The sequence below is a fragment of the Cupressus sempervirens genome, chromosome 7 (assembly GCF_028749045.1).
Source record: "Cupressus sempervirens isolate cs-2001-9-10 chromosome 7, ASM2874904v1, whole genome shotgun sequence".
Classification (NCBI taxonomy): Eukaryota; Viridiplantae; Streptophyta; class Pinopsida; order Cupressales; family Cupressaceae; genus Cupressus; species Cupressus sempervirens.
The window spans coordinates 194470436-194486143 of NC_143124.1; the positions used below are offsets into that span (position 1 = coordinate 194470436).

The window sequence follows — 15708 nt, forward strand, 5'->3', positions numbered from 1 at the left end:
TAAAGTATTGATTGTTTTCTTTTATGTAGATGATTTAATCTTCACTGGAAAAGATAATTTCCTAATTAGTGATCTGGAAATGCCTATGAAGTGGAGTTATGTGTTGAATTGAATATTTCACTAGTATTTAACATTTCATACGTGACAAAGTATTATGAAGGAGGTGATGGGGATGAAGTTCCAAAAGCACAATGGAGTATTCTAGCAACTAGTTTGGCTACAAAAGAGATTAAGGAGATATTGGATAGTCATGTTGGTAAAAGTACAAGGAAGAAAACTTATCAAGAATACCTAGTCAAATGGAAAGGGAGACTAGTAAAAGATTCATCATGGCTAGCACATGAGGAGGTTAACCATCTTGGTTTTCCTCTAAATACCTGAGACGTGGTGGAGTCACTTCTCAAATTACTCTAGGTGTCTGATGTAGGAGCATCCTACCTATAAGAGCAATCTTGCATCACCCAAAAATATTTCATTTCAGTGTTTTGAATAAGGGTTGTCTTAATGCAGAGTTGTTGTCTATGGAAGCTTACTACTTAGTAAGTTAGTCACATGAGCTTGGAATGTCCTAATTTCAGAGGTGGATTCTCATTTTGGATATATCAGCCTACTAGTTGAGGCTCAGTACCATATCATGTGTATTCATGGACTTATTGTGGATTTTTGGTGTGCAATCTTAGTATACAAACTTTAGGCTCATTGTTGAAGGCCTAAATGTGTCCGGATGAGACCCAAAAACTCAATGGATGGGCACTTGCATGAATCCAAGCTTGTAGATCAAAAGCTAAGGATTTTGAAAAGTGGTTATAATAGCTAATCAGAGCAATGGTTCAAGAGTTATGGCCTTCCAAAGTTGGGCAAACCAAAACTTCCAAAATAAATGTCAAAAATGTATTTGGCTGATTGGACATGTATTGTTAGGATCTGTCAGCCCTAGGTATTAGGTTTGAGTGTCTAGAACCTTGCCAGTGGCATAAAATTGCCTATTTAATAAATATTTGAACATTGTCTAGGACAAACCTAGGTGATAGTTCATAGCTTTGTCTTGCAGACTACTATAATGAAGGTGCTCATGTGGGTTAGCATATTATAATTCTGAATTCTATAATTTTGCATTTGCGACGACAATAAGAAGCCCGTATTTTATTCTCAAAAATTATTGTTACTTCTTTGTTCATGTTATGTATTTAAGGTATTAAGGGGAGCACCCTTCATCAAATAGTATCAGAGCATACCCCCATTAGTTACATCACCACCTTTATGTAGAGATCTATGTAAAGGATTCATACCTAAGGTTACCTTGTCATTTTTCAATACTCTTCATTTTTTTTGCTTGTCTTTATTAGGGCATTAAATGTCTTTGATTATAATAGATGTTTTGTTGGTGGGAAAACATACTCGATGTTTGACTTAGGCCATCTCCTATATAACACAATGTATCTTCCTCACTTTTATGTGTACAAGTTTAAATCCAATAGCAAAACTATTTCTGAAGTGCAAAGAAGATAGTTATAAATTATGGAAAACTTAATACAAACAAAAAAAACTCTAAAGTGGTTCATTAGGTGCCTCTATCATATTCTATTGGAGTGAACTAGAACACAATATTTAAATCATTCTAATTGAATTCATTCTCACCTTCTTAAGTTTTAGACACCTTTATACTATGGCACCCAACACCCATTTTGAACGCTTCCTTCTAGAGAATTTATATTTACATTCCATTTATGCTTTACTTTTGATTTGGTGTGTTATATCAATTATAATTTTTGCATCTATTATTTTGAAAATTAATTATTTCTCTACAATTTTCCTAGATCAAATACACACATGGCAATCACAATGTCATTATAAGAAAGGGATCGAATTCATTTTTATTGACTACAATTTTCCTAGATCACAAAGCAATGTCATTACAAGAAAGGGATAGAATTCATATTTATTGATTATGTTTTCCCCTACATGTTTGTACCAGCACAATTCATATAGATTCTCAAATATAAACTTATTTTTTGGAGAAAATGTAACCCACAATATCCATACCTTTCACAATTTTACTATCATTTTATGATTTTCTTACTAGAAATTATAATATTCGACACACATAAAAACTCCTACCCGTGATTTGTTGATAATGCACAAACTAACTAAAAGAACAAAAACAAATTTTCACTAACCAATCCATATTCTTAACCTTTTTCAACATTAGACTAGGTTATGATGTGTGGCCTAATCTATTATGTTCACATTTTAAGATTACGACATAAGACCAACACTTGTAAAATCATTGATTCATTAATTGAAATTGAACACACAATTTTTATCTACATAATGTCTTTACAAACTTTACCTCAAGATTTTAACAAGACCTTCGATCCAAAACTCGTGATTTACATATTGACTCCAATTCTACTAACAAATTAACTAATTTCCTTTGTCTGATTCAAATCGGATTTCTGCTCCAATCAATGCTCCCTTGTTTCTTTCATCTTTCTTAAGTCCTTGCCAACTTCTTCCAAGTGGTTTAGCTCTTTGTTGTTTCTCCAATTGACAATTTGACAAACCTCTTTAGTAACTTCTTCATAAATAGCAACGAGCTTTTCTAAGTTCTGTGGTCCATTCTTGAACAGAATAATTATGAAAGTCCATAACTTCGCAAATTTTTAATCTGATATTGATATTCTACGTTGAGCTCTAACATATATCGACCTTTCATTTCATTTGTTTTTAAAGTGCTCTATCAACTACAAACCATTGACTCCTGTTTGGATAGTCCATTGTCGGTTTAGACATGGTTTATTTCTAATACTTACCAAATTGAGATTCGTAATCTGGCTCAGATACCTGCTACTGAAAGTTAGAAATAAATGAATACATGTTCAAAAACACAAACTTAAAATGCACGTCAATAAAATCAAAATGCAAATTTAGAACCCTTGCACGAAACAGATGCATGGCAAGGACCCACGATGTGCCGCTGCTGATTTAAGTGATGCTTCTGGGTATGCTTTTATCCCACTTTGATCCATAACAGAGCCACTATGCCCACCTTTGATTCATTTGTTTGTTTGTTTGTTAAAACTTACTTTGGCAACTTCTACTAATGGCCACTCGATCATATAAAAATCACAATCATAAACCATTACTTGATGCACCATGAAAGCTTTCTACAAATTTTACTGCTATATCACATTTGAAAACTCTGTCATCACTTCTAAGAACTTATAAACAAGATATTTACTTTAATGAACAAAAATTACATATTCGAACACACACTAGAAATGCTTTCCTTTAAAGTCAATTTGTTCAGGCAGAATCGACATCTCAAACAACGAAGTAAATGGTTCCTCTGACGTGCTCCCACCTGTGGATGGGAAAGTGGAAGTGTTGAATTCATAAGATCTGAAAATCCCATTTTGCTCAAATGTTTCATCATCACACTCTACACTGCTCTCAAATTTTGTGTTTCTCTTGCCGCCTCTAATCCGCAAAAGTTCCTCCACGACCTCTTTCATCGATGGTCTTTTCCTCCTTTCCAAGTGAAGGCATTCTCTTGCCAGTCTTCCCACATCTTCCATCTGCTGCAGGTTTCCCTCCAATACTTTTCTATCCAAGATATCTGTGAGGCGGTTTTGATGAAGCCTCAAAAGAAAAAGGTGAGATAAATTCCACTCATTGTTGGCCCTTGCTGTGGAGATAGGTTGTAGAGACGTTAAAAGCTCAACCAGAATTACACCAAAACTGTAAAAATCACTTTTATCTGTGAGGTGATATGTATGGAAGTACTCAGGATCTAAGTAACCTTTTGTGCCCATTATATTAGTGGTGAGATTTGTGTCATTGGAAGCACTAGAAATGAGACGAGAAATCCCAAAATCTGCAACTTTGGGAGAAAGTTTCTCATTCAAAAGAATATTGGACGATTTTACATCTCTATGGAAAATGGGTTGAGATGCACCAGAATGTAGATATGCCAAAGCCTCCCCTGTCTCGATTGCAATCTGCAAACGTGAAGCCCATGTCAAAAACCCGTCTTTGGAGTGTAAAAGCTGAAACAGTGTTCCATTCGGAATGAATTCGGATACCAGCAAAGGAAATTTAGTCTGGATGCAACACCCCAGCAATTTAACTACGCTTCTGTGATTTATTTGGATTAGAATTGCAACCTCGTTAAGAAACTCATGGTTATCGTCCAGATTGAAAGCTTTCTTGAACTTTTTAATGGCCACAAGAGTACCATCTGACAGAATGCCTTTGAACACAGTTCCGAAGCCACCACTTCCCAGCTCCATTTCCATTGAATAATTAGAAGCTCTTGCCAATTCTCTTGCAGAAAACATTCTCAGACTTTCTCTCCCCACTCTTGAAGTGATATACTGCTGCAGTTGTTGATAATACTTAGCTTCCACAACTTTCAAGTTGCGTTTTTTAAGCCACCATACCAAAAGATATGCTGTTAAGAAGACAAAAACAACCGAAGAGACGGATCCTGTGCATGTTACCAGATGTCAAAATACAATTATACATTGTAGATTATAAACATTTTTAGGCAAACAATTAGAGGCAGTAAGTCTAATATTTTGATACCTGTGATTGCAGGGAAGGCACCACGATTTGAACTTGTGGGCATGCATGTTGTCCCATCATGAAATCCATCTCCCTTGTATCCCTTTGCACATGAACAATTGTAGGAACCTGCGAAGTTATGGCATATTCCTCCGCTCTCTTCTCCAACGCACATATTCATTTTTTCACAACTACACTCATCTATACATCTGAACAATCATCATCACTATGATTAGAAAGTTATCAGAAAGAGATTTGAGAAATACAATATATTGAACCAAAACTTAAAATTCTGAAGTAAAAGATTTTTTTTTACAAGAAGCAAATTGTGATGTTATTAGGATCTAACTGCGAAGGTTCTGGGTTTACAATGGTTTACAAGAATCCATTTCTTATAGGAATGATAAGAACACTTAACACTTAAATGCACTCATTGCATTTAAGTGATACTCGCTGAGGTATCAGGAAGTTAAACATAGAAGAAATTTCATTGTTAAGTGTGCATGGGTTGAAGTAATATTGGAATGGGTGAGCTCCCAGAAAATTCCACCTCTGTAATCATGACTTAAATACAATTAACTCATGATAGATGGATACTTGCGAATCACTGTTCATTAAATATAAATCAATAACTTTGATTCAAAAAATACACAATCGAATTATAATAACAATATTAAAAGATCCAAAAGTTATACCTGTACAGTCTGTTCCATTCAAGTAACCATTTCCCTTATATCCAGAAATACATTTGCATACATGCCCTTTTCCTGAAGGAGAGTCGATGCATTGCGCGTTGGAGGCACAATAATAATTTGATGTATTTCTAGCTGCTGCACACTTCTGGAGGCCGATACCCCAATTAAGGCGGAGACCATAAAAAACATCACCTTTTCTTCCCCAAAAATCGCTTGTTTTATTGCTGAAGGTGGAAGGGTCAAATATGGTGGAGAATCCACACTTGCACTGATACTTGTTGGTACTAGTATTGAAAATACGAAAATAACCTCCGCCAGTGAAATTAATCGAGGGCCAATTATTTGGAAGGTTAATCTCACAACAACCATACATGCAGTATGGTCGAGCACTTTGAGGCTCACATATGGCTACACATCTCACCTCTCCCAAGCCCCCAAAACTGTATGTACCAGATGTATTGCAGCCCACAACTATGAATCTGTTGGAGCTTGAAATGGTGAAAGACCCATCTGAAGGTAGACCAAAGTAGGTTTGCCCTGACATGTATCCACACGTCCACGCATAGTTATACCAAGAGTCTATGATGAGGTGCCCTGTATAATCGATCTCCATGACCTCATATGGATAGCTAAACCCATCCTTATGATTGCCTCTAAGTCTCCCCTCCGTATAATTACCAACGTTGGCATAAAAGAATGGAGACATTGTTCTAGTATCGTTATCTTTCTCACAGCTGATCTGAAAACCAGGGTGTCCACAGCCAGAATTGTTAATCCAGAATGGGTAACTCACACTCATTGATCCGCACATTTCAGGTTGGCATTTTGCAGCAATAAATCCCACCAAATAGAGAAAAGTTGTAAAACGGACCACAACTCCACAATGTATCAACATTTTCTGTTGGAACCAAAACAAAGATGGTGGATAAGTTCACATTTTAACAGAACTTGACAAAATACCACAGCATTTTATTTTTTAGGTCGGTTTTTCACATGAAAAGGTAAGCTTTTGCAAAGACAGGCATAAGTTCACACGAAAGCAATAATAACTTATATATATATATATATATATATATATATATATAAAATGTAAATGTGGTTCATATGAGTTCAATTATAAAGTAGCTTTAATTTAACAGTTCACATGACTTCAATACAAACATAGCTTTAGTTTAACAGTTCATGTGATTTTACATATATCACGGTATTTATGTGTGCTTAAGAGTCTTTTTATTCCTTAAATCAAAGTTGACGATTGAAGAGGAGGATGCAAGACAATTTAGAAGATGCTAGCCATCCATAGATCGAGAATCAATCATATATGATGAATAAGATGAGAGAAACAGTGACCAGTTTTTATGAAAAGTCTTCTTTATGATTTAAAATTTTAGCTTGCTAGATAGCCAACGGATCCTTTTTATGCTCTCTGGCACAAATTTCCTTCATGACAATTCGACATTAATTACTAGTGTGAAGTGGGATTTAATATTTATTGACAAACAGTTGACTGTGAGGCTGTGAGGACACATGGTACAGGGTAATTATTGATGAAGAACAGGAAAACTAAATGAGTTTCTGGCTCGTTGTCAGTTGTATTTCCAAATCATGTCATTTGATGGGAGTTCGTCATTGGCCGAAGTCTTCATTGAGGAAAATAGTTTTAGTCATATATCTGCTAAAAACTTCATGTATGAACTGAAATGTTCAGTTACACTAAATATCAATTAGTTAAATTTTGTAGGGGGAAGATTACTAGTTATTGTTCATGTAATAGATTATTCATGTTTCAATTTTTATAAGTTGAAATTTCAGTAGTAGCAAATTATAGATGAGCTAATAACTATATATTTTTAAGCATAAAAACTAGTAATTAGATCAATTGTGTCAATTTAAATTACTAATCATGTATGATTGTTGGAGCATTTGGGTAAAAGTATTGCATTTACTGTGCAACATTTCTAGTTGACAAAGCAAATGATTAATATGAAAATAAGGAAGATATTTCAGATGACACTTTGAAATGACTACTTTGTACGTATAACAGATCCCAAAATTTATCTTTATTACCTAGAGGCCAGAACAATAGCTATAAGCAGTTAAAATGTATATGAAAACAACAATAAAATTATCAAAATCTAATGTACCATTTAGAATATGTATGTGCACAAAGTTGGCTATAACAATTGCTAATACACTTCCCCCATACTGATAATTTCAACATACATCAATAGAATGACTAGGATTATATGAGAAGGAATTCATTTAATGTGGATAGCAATATGGTGAGAGAGAGAGAGAGGGTGGTCATATATATACTTCATTTTTCGTTTGACTACTTGGAGCTCCAAAGCCTCTTAAGCTAGAGAGAAAGTAGTTTGATCAAATATTTCAGATGCATGTATAAGTGAAACATAAATATTGCTTTATGTCTTTGTTGTTTTAATTTCTTTCAAATGTGTGTGTTAGACTTATGGTGAGAAATTCATAATTTTGCTCACCCAATATTTAATTAGATCCTTGAATAAAGTAGTTTACATGTCGTTACCCTCATGTCTTTATGTGTATATCATAGCAGTTATCACCAAGTCAATTACATTACGATTTACAATTTACTGTAAGTAGTTTAGAATCTTGGATACAAATCTTTTACTACGACTTTGTCCAATGACACTGAGAAATATTCATGATGCTCTTTAAGAATTGAGTTTAGAAAATATAAGTTATACCTTTATTTCTCTTACAATATGAAAGTTTTATTTAGATGCTGGTAGAAATGCATCACAATTTTTCATTTCTCATAAGCTTTCTTACACTAGCAGCATGGTGGATGTGCCTGTAGAGTAAACTCACTTTACGATAAGTGATGTATGCAACTTTAACAATCCTTAACAAGACATGTAAATGATGCATCACCTTGTAAATACTAGCTCAAAACTCCCTACAAAATGAAATTAGAGAATAAAATTATAATTAGGAATTAGAGGTTTGTATTCTTTTTTCCTATTTTGCTGCTAAATTTTGACATAGGTAGCAATGAATTTCAATGACGGATTTTGCAGTCACAACAATGACTTTAATTATATAAAAATATGCACTTTTAGACATAATGATTAATTTTTTTTTATAGTACTAAATATTAATAATGTATGTTATTATGACATTGCGAAGATCATTCTAATAAAGAAATGTTAATTGTCTGATGATGGTCATATCATTTTATCCAAAATAAAATTCCAAGAATAGATATTCTCTACAACACAAATGTGACATGAAATTACCACAATTCACTACATAATGTAATAAAAAATGAAGAACATGGTATTAATCTAGATAGTGTGTGACAACACAATTAGAATTCTCCATTGTGCTTTGTAATAACTTTAAACTCATCACAATGTGAGAGAATGAAATTATCCCTAGTGATATTGAGCAAGAGCAAGAGCGTCATCTTGTGAGCTAAAGGAATAATGAGAGGGAAAGATGCCATTATCTCTTAGTGGAATTCAAGAACATCGAAATATCTAGAACATAGTTGAAATGTAAGTCAAACTTGAAGACTAGCTATTTGCATGGTATTTCTATTATATCATTTTTGAACAGTTCAACTACATTTCACCATGTATTATATTCCTTCACATTTGCATCAATTTATTAAGTTTATTTTGGTCTTTCCCTTCTGTATTCATGTTTGATACCAGAGTCTTCATTTCCTGGGTGCCTACTAATAGTTTTCTTGCATCGTCTTTCATCTTGAAGGGACCATAATGGAGTAGTGAGCAGTTGTTTAGTCCTACAAAGACTCATTTGATACCAGAGTGTTTCTCGCCTGAGTGCCTATCAATAGTTTTCTTGCGTCGTCTTTCATCTTGAAGGGATTGTAATGAAGTAGTGAGTAGTTGTTTATTCCTACAAAGCTAGGCATATAAAACTTGTGTGATGGAGGTTTGATCTAGTGCAAATCCATTTCTAGTATTGGCTAGAGAAGAGAGAAGATTGACACATAGGAATACTTTGACATCTTTGTTTAGTATATGTTTGCAATCACTCTTCAATTTCTTTTCAAAGAATATTAAGTCTATAAGGTCTATACTAAGAATGCAAAAAGAAAATACAGAACAGTCAAGATGCATAAACACAGAGTTTATCGTAGTTCACCACAAATCGTGGCTACATCCACACTGAGAGTAGAGAAATTATATTAATGAGAAAATGAATTAAGTTTACAATACATGCCATCAACATTTATAGATCACAAATGATCAGCTAAAGAGACAAAATAAAAAGGAGGGAAAACACATGTCTCTGTTTGTCTTCAATATTCAACAATCTCCCACCTAAAGACAATAGATACACTAGCTGATCATCCATTCCCCTACTCTACATGCTGACCTACTTCTTTTTAACAAGGCCAAGAGAAGTCCTAGCACATTCGAACTTCTCCTTGGCAATAACCTTCATCAACACGTCCACTGGATTGATCTTGGTATCAATTTTGACAACCTTTAGTTTTCCTTCTTCTACCACATAGTGAACATAGTGAGCATGCTTGTCAATATGTTTGGAGCGTCACTGAGAGAAATGATTGTGAACCATAAAAATTGCACTCTGACTATCTGAAAATAAAACATAATCATCTTGTTGCCAATGTAAATCGCAGAATAAGCATTGCAACCAAATCATCTCTCTAGCCCCTTCGGAAAGAGCCAAGTATTCGGCTTCAGCAAAAGAAAGTGCAACACAATGTTGTAGTCTTGAGGCCCAACTAATGGCAGCCCTGGCAAATATGAAAGCATATCCAGTAGTAGACCTGCACTTTTCTCGATCTTCGACAAGATTTGAATCACTAGATCCTTGCTGTTGAGAATGATTTCTACCAAAACGCAATGCATAATCAGAACTACCTTTGAGATACCTCAATATCCACTTCACTAATTCCCAATGAGGCTTCGTGAAATTGCTCATAAATCTACTAACTACTCCTACCACATGAGCAATGTTGAGACGTGTAGAAATCATAGCGTACATTAAGCTACCAACTGCTGATTTATAAGGAATATTATGCATGAAATCCTTCTCATCTTGTGTTTTGGGACACAAATCAGAACTTAGGCAGAAATGAGGAGCAAGAGGAATAGGAACGTGTTTAGTTTCAGCCATGCCAAACCATTCTACAACTTTGTCAATGTATGATTTTTGTGAGAAAATCAACACATTTTTCTGTCTATCTCTAGTGATAGTCATCCCAAGAATCTTTTTGGCCGCCCCTAAATCTTTCATGGAAAACTGAGAAGCTAACTCTTTCTTTAGCTTACTCATTATTTGAAGAGAAGTACCAGCAACTAACATGTCATCAAAATAAAATAATAGAATAACAAACTCACCACTAAGAAGTCTTGTATAGTAGACGCAAGGATCTAATTCACATCGAGTGAAGTTATGTTCAGCCATGAACCGATCAAACTTAATGTACCATTGTCTTGGAGCTTGCTTGAGCCCATACAAACTCTGCTTCAGTCGACAATAGAGATGTTCTTTCCCCTTTTGAATAAAGCCTTCAGGTTGTTCCATGTACAATTCTTCATTGATGTTGCCATGTAGAAAAGCCATCTTGACATCAAGTTGTTCGAACTCAAGATCCCAAATGGCTACCAATCCCAAAACTGCCCAGATTGTAGTCATCTGTACAATAGGTGAGAAACTCTCTTCGAAATCTAGGCCCTTTTTCTGAGCATATCTTTTGACAATGAGTCGAGCATGGTACCTCTTTCTTCTGCGAACTTCTTCTTTCACCTTATATACCCAACGGTTTTTTAGAGCTTTCCAATTGGGTGGAAGTGGAACTAAGTCCCATGTTTTATTTGTTTTAAGAGAGTTCATCTCTTCTTCCATCGCAATCATCCACTGATTTTTATCAGTACTTTTGCAAGCATCGCTGAAATTAGCCGGCTCTACTTGATCAGAGATTAAAATCTCAGGTTTTGCCTCCTCTGAATAGAGTAATTCATAATCAGAATATTTTATAGGAAGACGTCTTTCCCTGGTAGACCTCCTTAATCCCTGAATATTAACCTCTTGTTCTCCCCATTTGTTAATATCAGTCCCCTTTGAAGTTGCATCTGGTTGAATCTGATTAGATACATTCATGGCCTTAGTCGCATTATATAATTCATGTGCACTTCCTTTAGAGAGAATGCATTGATTCTTCTTCGATGGATTAACTGCCTTCACATTTTGACTTGTTGGAGTGACTCCAGGCACGTTGGTATTTGACCAAGCTGAGTGATCTAAGTCTGGCGTATGCAGAAATTGAGAGGCCTGATTGACATTGGCATGAGGAGTGATAGATGCCATTTGATAGTTTACACTGTGCTCTGCCGGACATGAAACATTTTCAACGCCAATCCTTTGCTGGATGTCGTGAGTTTGTCTTTGACTGCGTGCGGTCAAACCAATGTTATAAGAATTCGAAACAGGCTCATTATAATGTCCACGCTGAATATTACCCTCCAAGCCGCAATAGTTATGTTTCACAGTGCTAATAATCTGCTCTGTATGCTGCTTGCCGTGACTCTCAGACTGATGAAGTCTGTCGCAAGAAATGGCATTCCCGAGTGGAGGCTCCTGTTGTATGTGAGGAGTGTGCGGGTTGAATAAAAACGGCTCTGTATCACCGTGGGCAGAAGCAAAGACTTTCCGTGTGGAGTAGAGTGCAGGATCTTCCAGCGTACAATGACCTGGCAATTGACCCTCTGCCCGATTGCTGGTATTCTCTGTTGCCGTTTGGTGAAGACCGGAACCGAAACCTGGTGAAGGAGAAAACTGTGTTTGAAGATTGGATGAAGGAGGCCGTCAGTTTATGTTAACATGTAATATCCTCCCCTGATTTGAACTTTTACTTGCAGAAATTTAATTTAAGGAATATTGTCAAACACTTTGTATGCAAACTCATAAAGCTGATTTCCTCAATAAATTGCTTTCCAATGAGTAGATTTACGAACAACTATGAAGTGACATTAAAATGCATAATACACATCATAACATTTTCACAAACACTTGGCACACATTCAATAGTATATGAAAAATTTGGAAACTCTTTCAATCTGCTAATAAAAGGTGATTTTTAAATGTAGATGTGCACTTACAGCTGTCTTAAAGGTTGCAACAACTATTCAAACTTGTATTCAACAATTATTATGCAAAATATCAAAATTTGAGAGAAGAAACCTGAAATTAGTGGCCGTAGTATTTTGCAGATGTAGTCGGCCAGCCCTCCAAACTTCTAATCAGTCGGAAAAATAAGTAAATTTGATACTAACATTGTTCATGCCGTACTGTAGCAAAATACTATTCATGCCGACTGTAGCAAAATACTATTCGTGCGGCACTATAGCAATAACTAACTTCAGATCTACACCTCAAACCCTTGTAAACTTCTTTATGCAAACGCCCCAAATGAAACCCAGTGTGTTTCCTGAAGTGAAAACACCCTTGATCCTCCTGACTGTGTCTTCCAACAGCGAAGAGAATGCTAGCAAAGAGGGATTCCGTCCTCCAAGCCCGATAATCAGATATCCAGCAACATAACATTAATCTTCATTCAAGCATACAAAAAAAAACTCTTCCATTTCTTTTATAGTGTTCTCACAAGAGCTCAATCTTTCGTTTTCTCAATGTAAGATAAAACATAACTCCCTTTATGTACCTGATGTCTCCAATGTGTTATAAAAATAAAGGGAACTCTTTTAATTTAAATATTTCTCACAAACTATAGTCTATGCATTAATAAAGTTAAATATTTAAATTTAACTTTATAAAATGGCTTTATCAATGCATAACAAATCTTATCAATGATAAATAAGTCTTCCTGTTGATTTTAAACAATTACCATCGACATACCACTGTGACTAAATGTTCGGCCATGTCCAAGATGACTTACTATAAATAGTAAGTATGCCCAAAGTTGCCTCAGAACCCCTCAGAAAGACTTACAACTGAAACTGTCTAGGCCAAATGGCCTCTAAGCCCCTTTAATGTCCTAATTAGCCTACGGGACTGTGGGGAAATAGGCTAATGACAACATCATGTTATGAATGCTAGAAAGGGGACATTACAGTCCACCCTTCCCAAAATTGCTTGTCCTCAAGCAATTTCAGCTCTAGATGCTACAATATCTGCTCATTTTCCCAAGTAGCATCCTCGACAGGTAGGTTCCTCCACTTTACTAGATACTCCCTGATAGTCCTCCTGTGAAGCACCCTCTCCCTGGAGTCAAGTATGGCCTCGGGAACCAAGATAAGCTTCCCCTCATCATCAAGAAGTGGCAATATTACTGAAGGCACCACATTGTGACCCAATGCCTTCTTAAAGCGTGACACATGGAACACATTATGCACTTTACTGTCTGCAGGCAACTCCAACTCATAAGCTACTTCGCCCACTCTCCTGATTACTTTGAACGGTTCATAGTAGTGTGGTTTCAATTTCTCTGCTCCACTCTTCTTGAGAGAGGACTATCTATACGGCTGTAACATGAGGTACACCATATCTCCCACCTCAAAAGACCTCTCAACCCTTTGCTGATCAGCATATTGCTTCTGCTGATTTTGTGCCTTTTGCAAATTTTCCTTCAAGGATCGCATAATGTCCTGACACTCCTGCAAAGTATCTTTGGCCTTAGGCACCCTGCTGTACCCAAATAACAAATCCAAAAAATTAGGAGCATCATACCCGTACAGTGCCATAAAAGGGGACATTTGAATAGACATATGGAAAGAGGTATTATAGCAGTACTCCCCTAGATGTAGCCACTTCACCCAAGCCTTCTGCTCTCCTGCAATGTAGTTTTGAAGGTACCCCTCAACCCATTTGTTAACTATCTCTGTCTGCCCATCAGTTTGGGGGTGGTAGCTGGTACTCGGAGTGAGCTCTGTTCCACATAACCTGAACAACTCCTGCCAAAAGTGGCTCATAAATCTGCTGTCTCTATCACTGACTATGCTCCGTGGTATCCCATGTAGTCTGAATACCTCTCGAAAAAATAGTTCTGATGTTTGTGCTGCTGAATTTGTAGACGAAATTGCAAAGAAATGTGCAAATTTCGTCAATCTGTCTACCACAACAAAGATACAATCCCGACTCTGTGCCTTGGGGAGGCCTCTAATAAAATTCATGGAAATGCTATCCCACTTCTTCTCTGGTATGGGTAGGGGCTGTAGTAAAACACCCGAAAAAGAATGTTCCTGTTTGTTCTGCTGACACACAGGGCATTCCCTAACAAACTGAAGCACCTCTGATTTGAGTCCTTTCCAAGTGAAGCGCTCTCTCACCTGCCGATATGTCTTAAAGAATCCGGGATGTCCTGCCATTGGTGAATCATGAAATGCCCTCAAAATCTTCTGCTTCATAGCAGACGCGGGTACTAAATAAATCCTTTCCTTGTAGATGATCAAATCATTTACGACAGTGTATCGACTATCTTGAATAGCTCCCTTAATAATGCTAGATGCCCAACTATCCCTAGCATATTCTGCCAAGATCATCTCTCTCCAATCATCCATGACTATCCCAACAACAAGCAAATGAGGCCTTCTAGATAAAGCATCTGCAACAATATTTTTCTTCCCTTTGACATAGGCTATGTCGAAATTGTAGGCCTGTAATTTACTCACCCATTTCTGTTGCCTATCATTAAGGTCCTTCTGTCCAAGGAAATGTTTCAAGCTATTATGATCTCTTTTTACTGTGAATCGGCTTCTCACTAAGTACTGCCTGAACTTAGCTAGCGCGTGCATGATTTCTAGCATCTCTTTGTCGTAGATGCTGTAGGTTCTCTCCACACCTCGTAATTTTCTACTCTCATATGCGATGGGATGTTTGTCTTGCATGAGAACAGCTCCTATGCCCTCTCCCGAGGCATCACACTGCAGCTCAAAAGGCCTGGTGAAATCTGGAATGGCTAAAATAGGACATGTACTCATCAGCTCCTTAAACCTGTCAAAACAATCCTGAGCCCTCTCTGACCACTTGAAACTATCTTTCCGTGTCAAATCTGTAAGTGGTGCTGCTATCTGTGAAAATCCCTTCACAAATCTGCGGTAGAACCCACAAAGCCCGAGAAATCCCTTGAGTTGTGAAGTGTTCCTCGGTGGTGGCCAATCCAGAATAGCCCTGATCTTGTCTGGGTCAACCCGAACACTTCCTGCACTAATAATATGCCCTAGATAGAGCAACTCTGTCATCCCAAACTCACATTTACTCATCTTGACATATAATGACTCCTTCTCTAGAATACTGAGCACTGTATCAATATGCTTCAAATGTTCCTCCCAAGTACGGCTGTATATCAGTATATCATCAAAAAATATCAACACAAACTTTCTCAACTGATTTCTGAACACTCTATTCATACAGGACTGGAAAGTGGCAGGGGCATTTGTCAACCCAAAGG

General features: G+C 36.5%; 1 protein-coding gene across 1 annotated transcript; it reads right to left on the minus strand.

Annotated features, from left to right (window-relative positions):
- Window positions 1-3275: 3275 nt before the first annotated feature.
- Window positions 3276-6156, minus strand: LOC149546161 (wall-associated receptor kinase 3-like). Its single transcript, XM_089794546.1, has 3 exons — window positions 5267-6156; window positions 4588-4778; window positions 3276-4489 (listed from the first exon to the last, which is right to left on the minus strand). The coding sequence occupies exons 1-3, from the start codon at window positions 6154-6156 to the stop codon at window positions 3276-3278; spliced, it is 2295 nt and encodes a 764-aa protein (XP_089650672.1).
- Window positions 6157-15708: the final 9552 nt, after the last annotated feature.

Bases quoted from the DNA above. Each gene is read 5' to 3' on its own strand.
- LOC149546161 (XM_089794546.1), bottom strand. From the start codon at position 6,156: ATGTTGATACATTGTGGAGTTGTGGTCCGTTTTACAACTTTTCTCTAT. The intron at 4,779-5,266 runs TACAGGTATAAC...ATGATGATTGTT, and splicing joins TACTTGAATGGAACAGACTG to CAGATGTATAGATGAGTGTA. The intron at 4,490-4,587 runs GTATCAAAATAT...TAACATGCACAG, and splicing joins TGCCTTCCCTGCAATCACAG to GATCCGTCTCTTCGGTTGTT.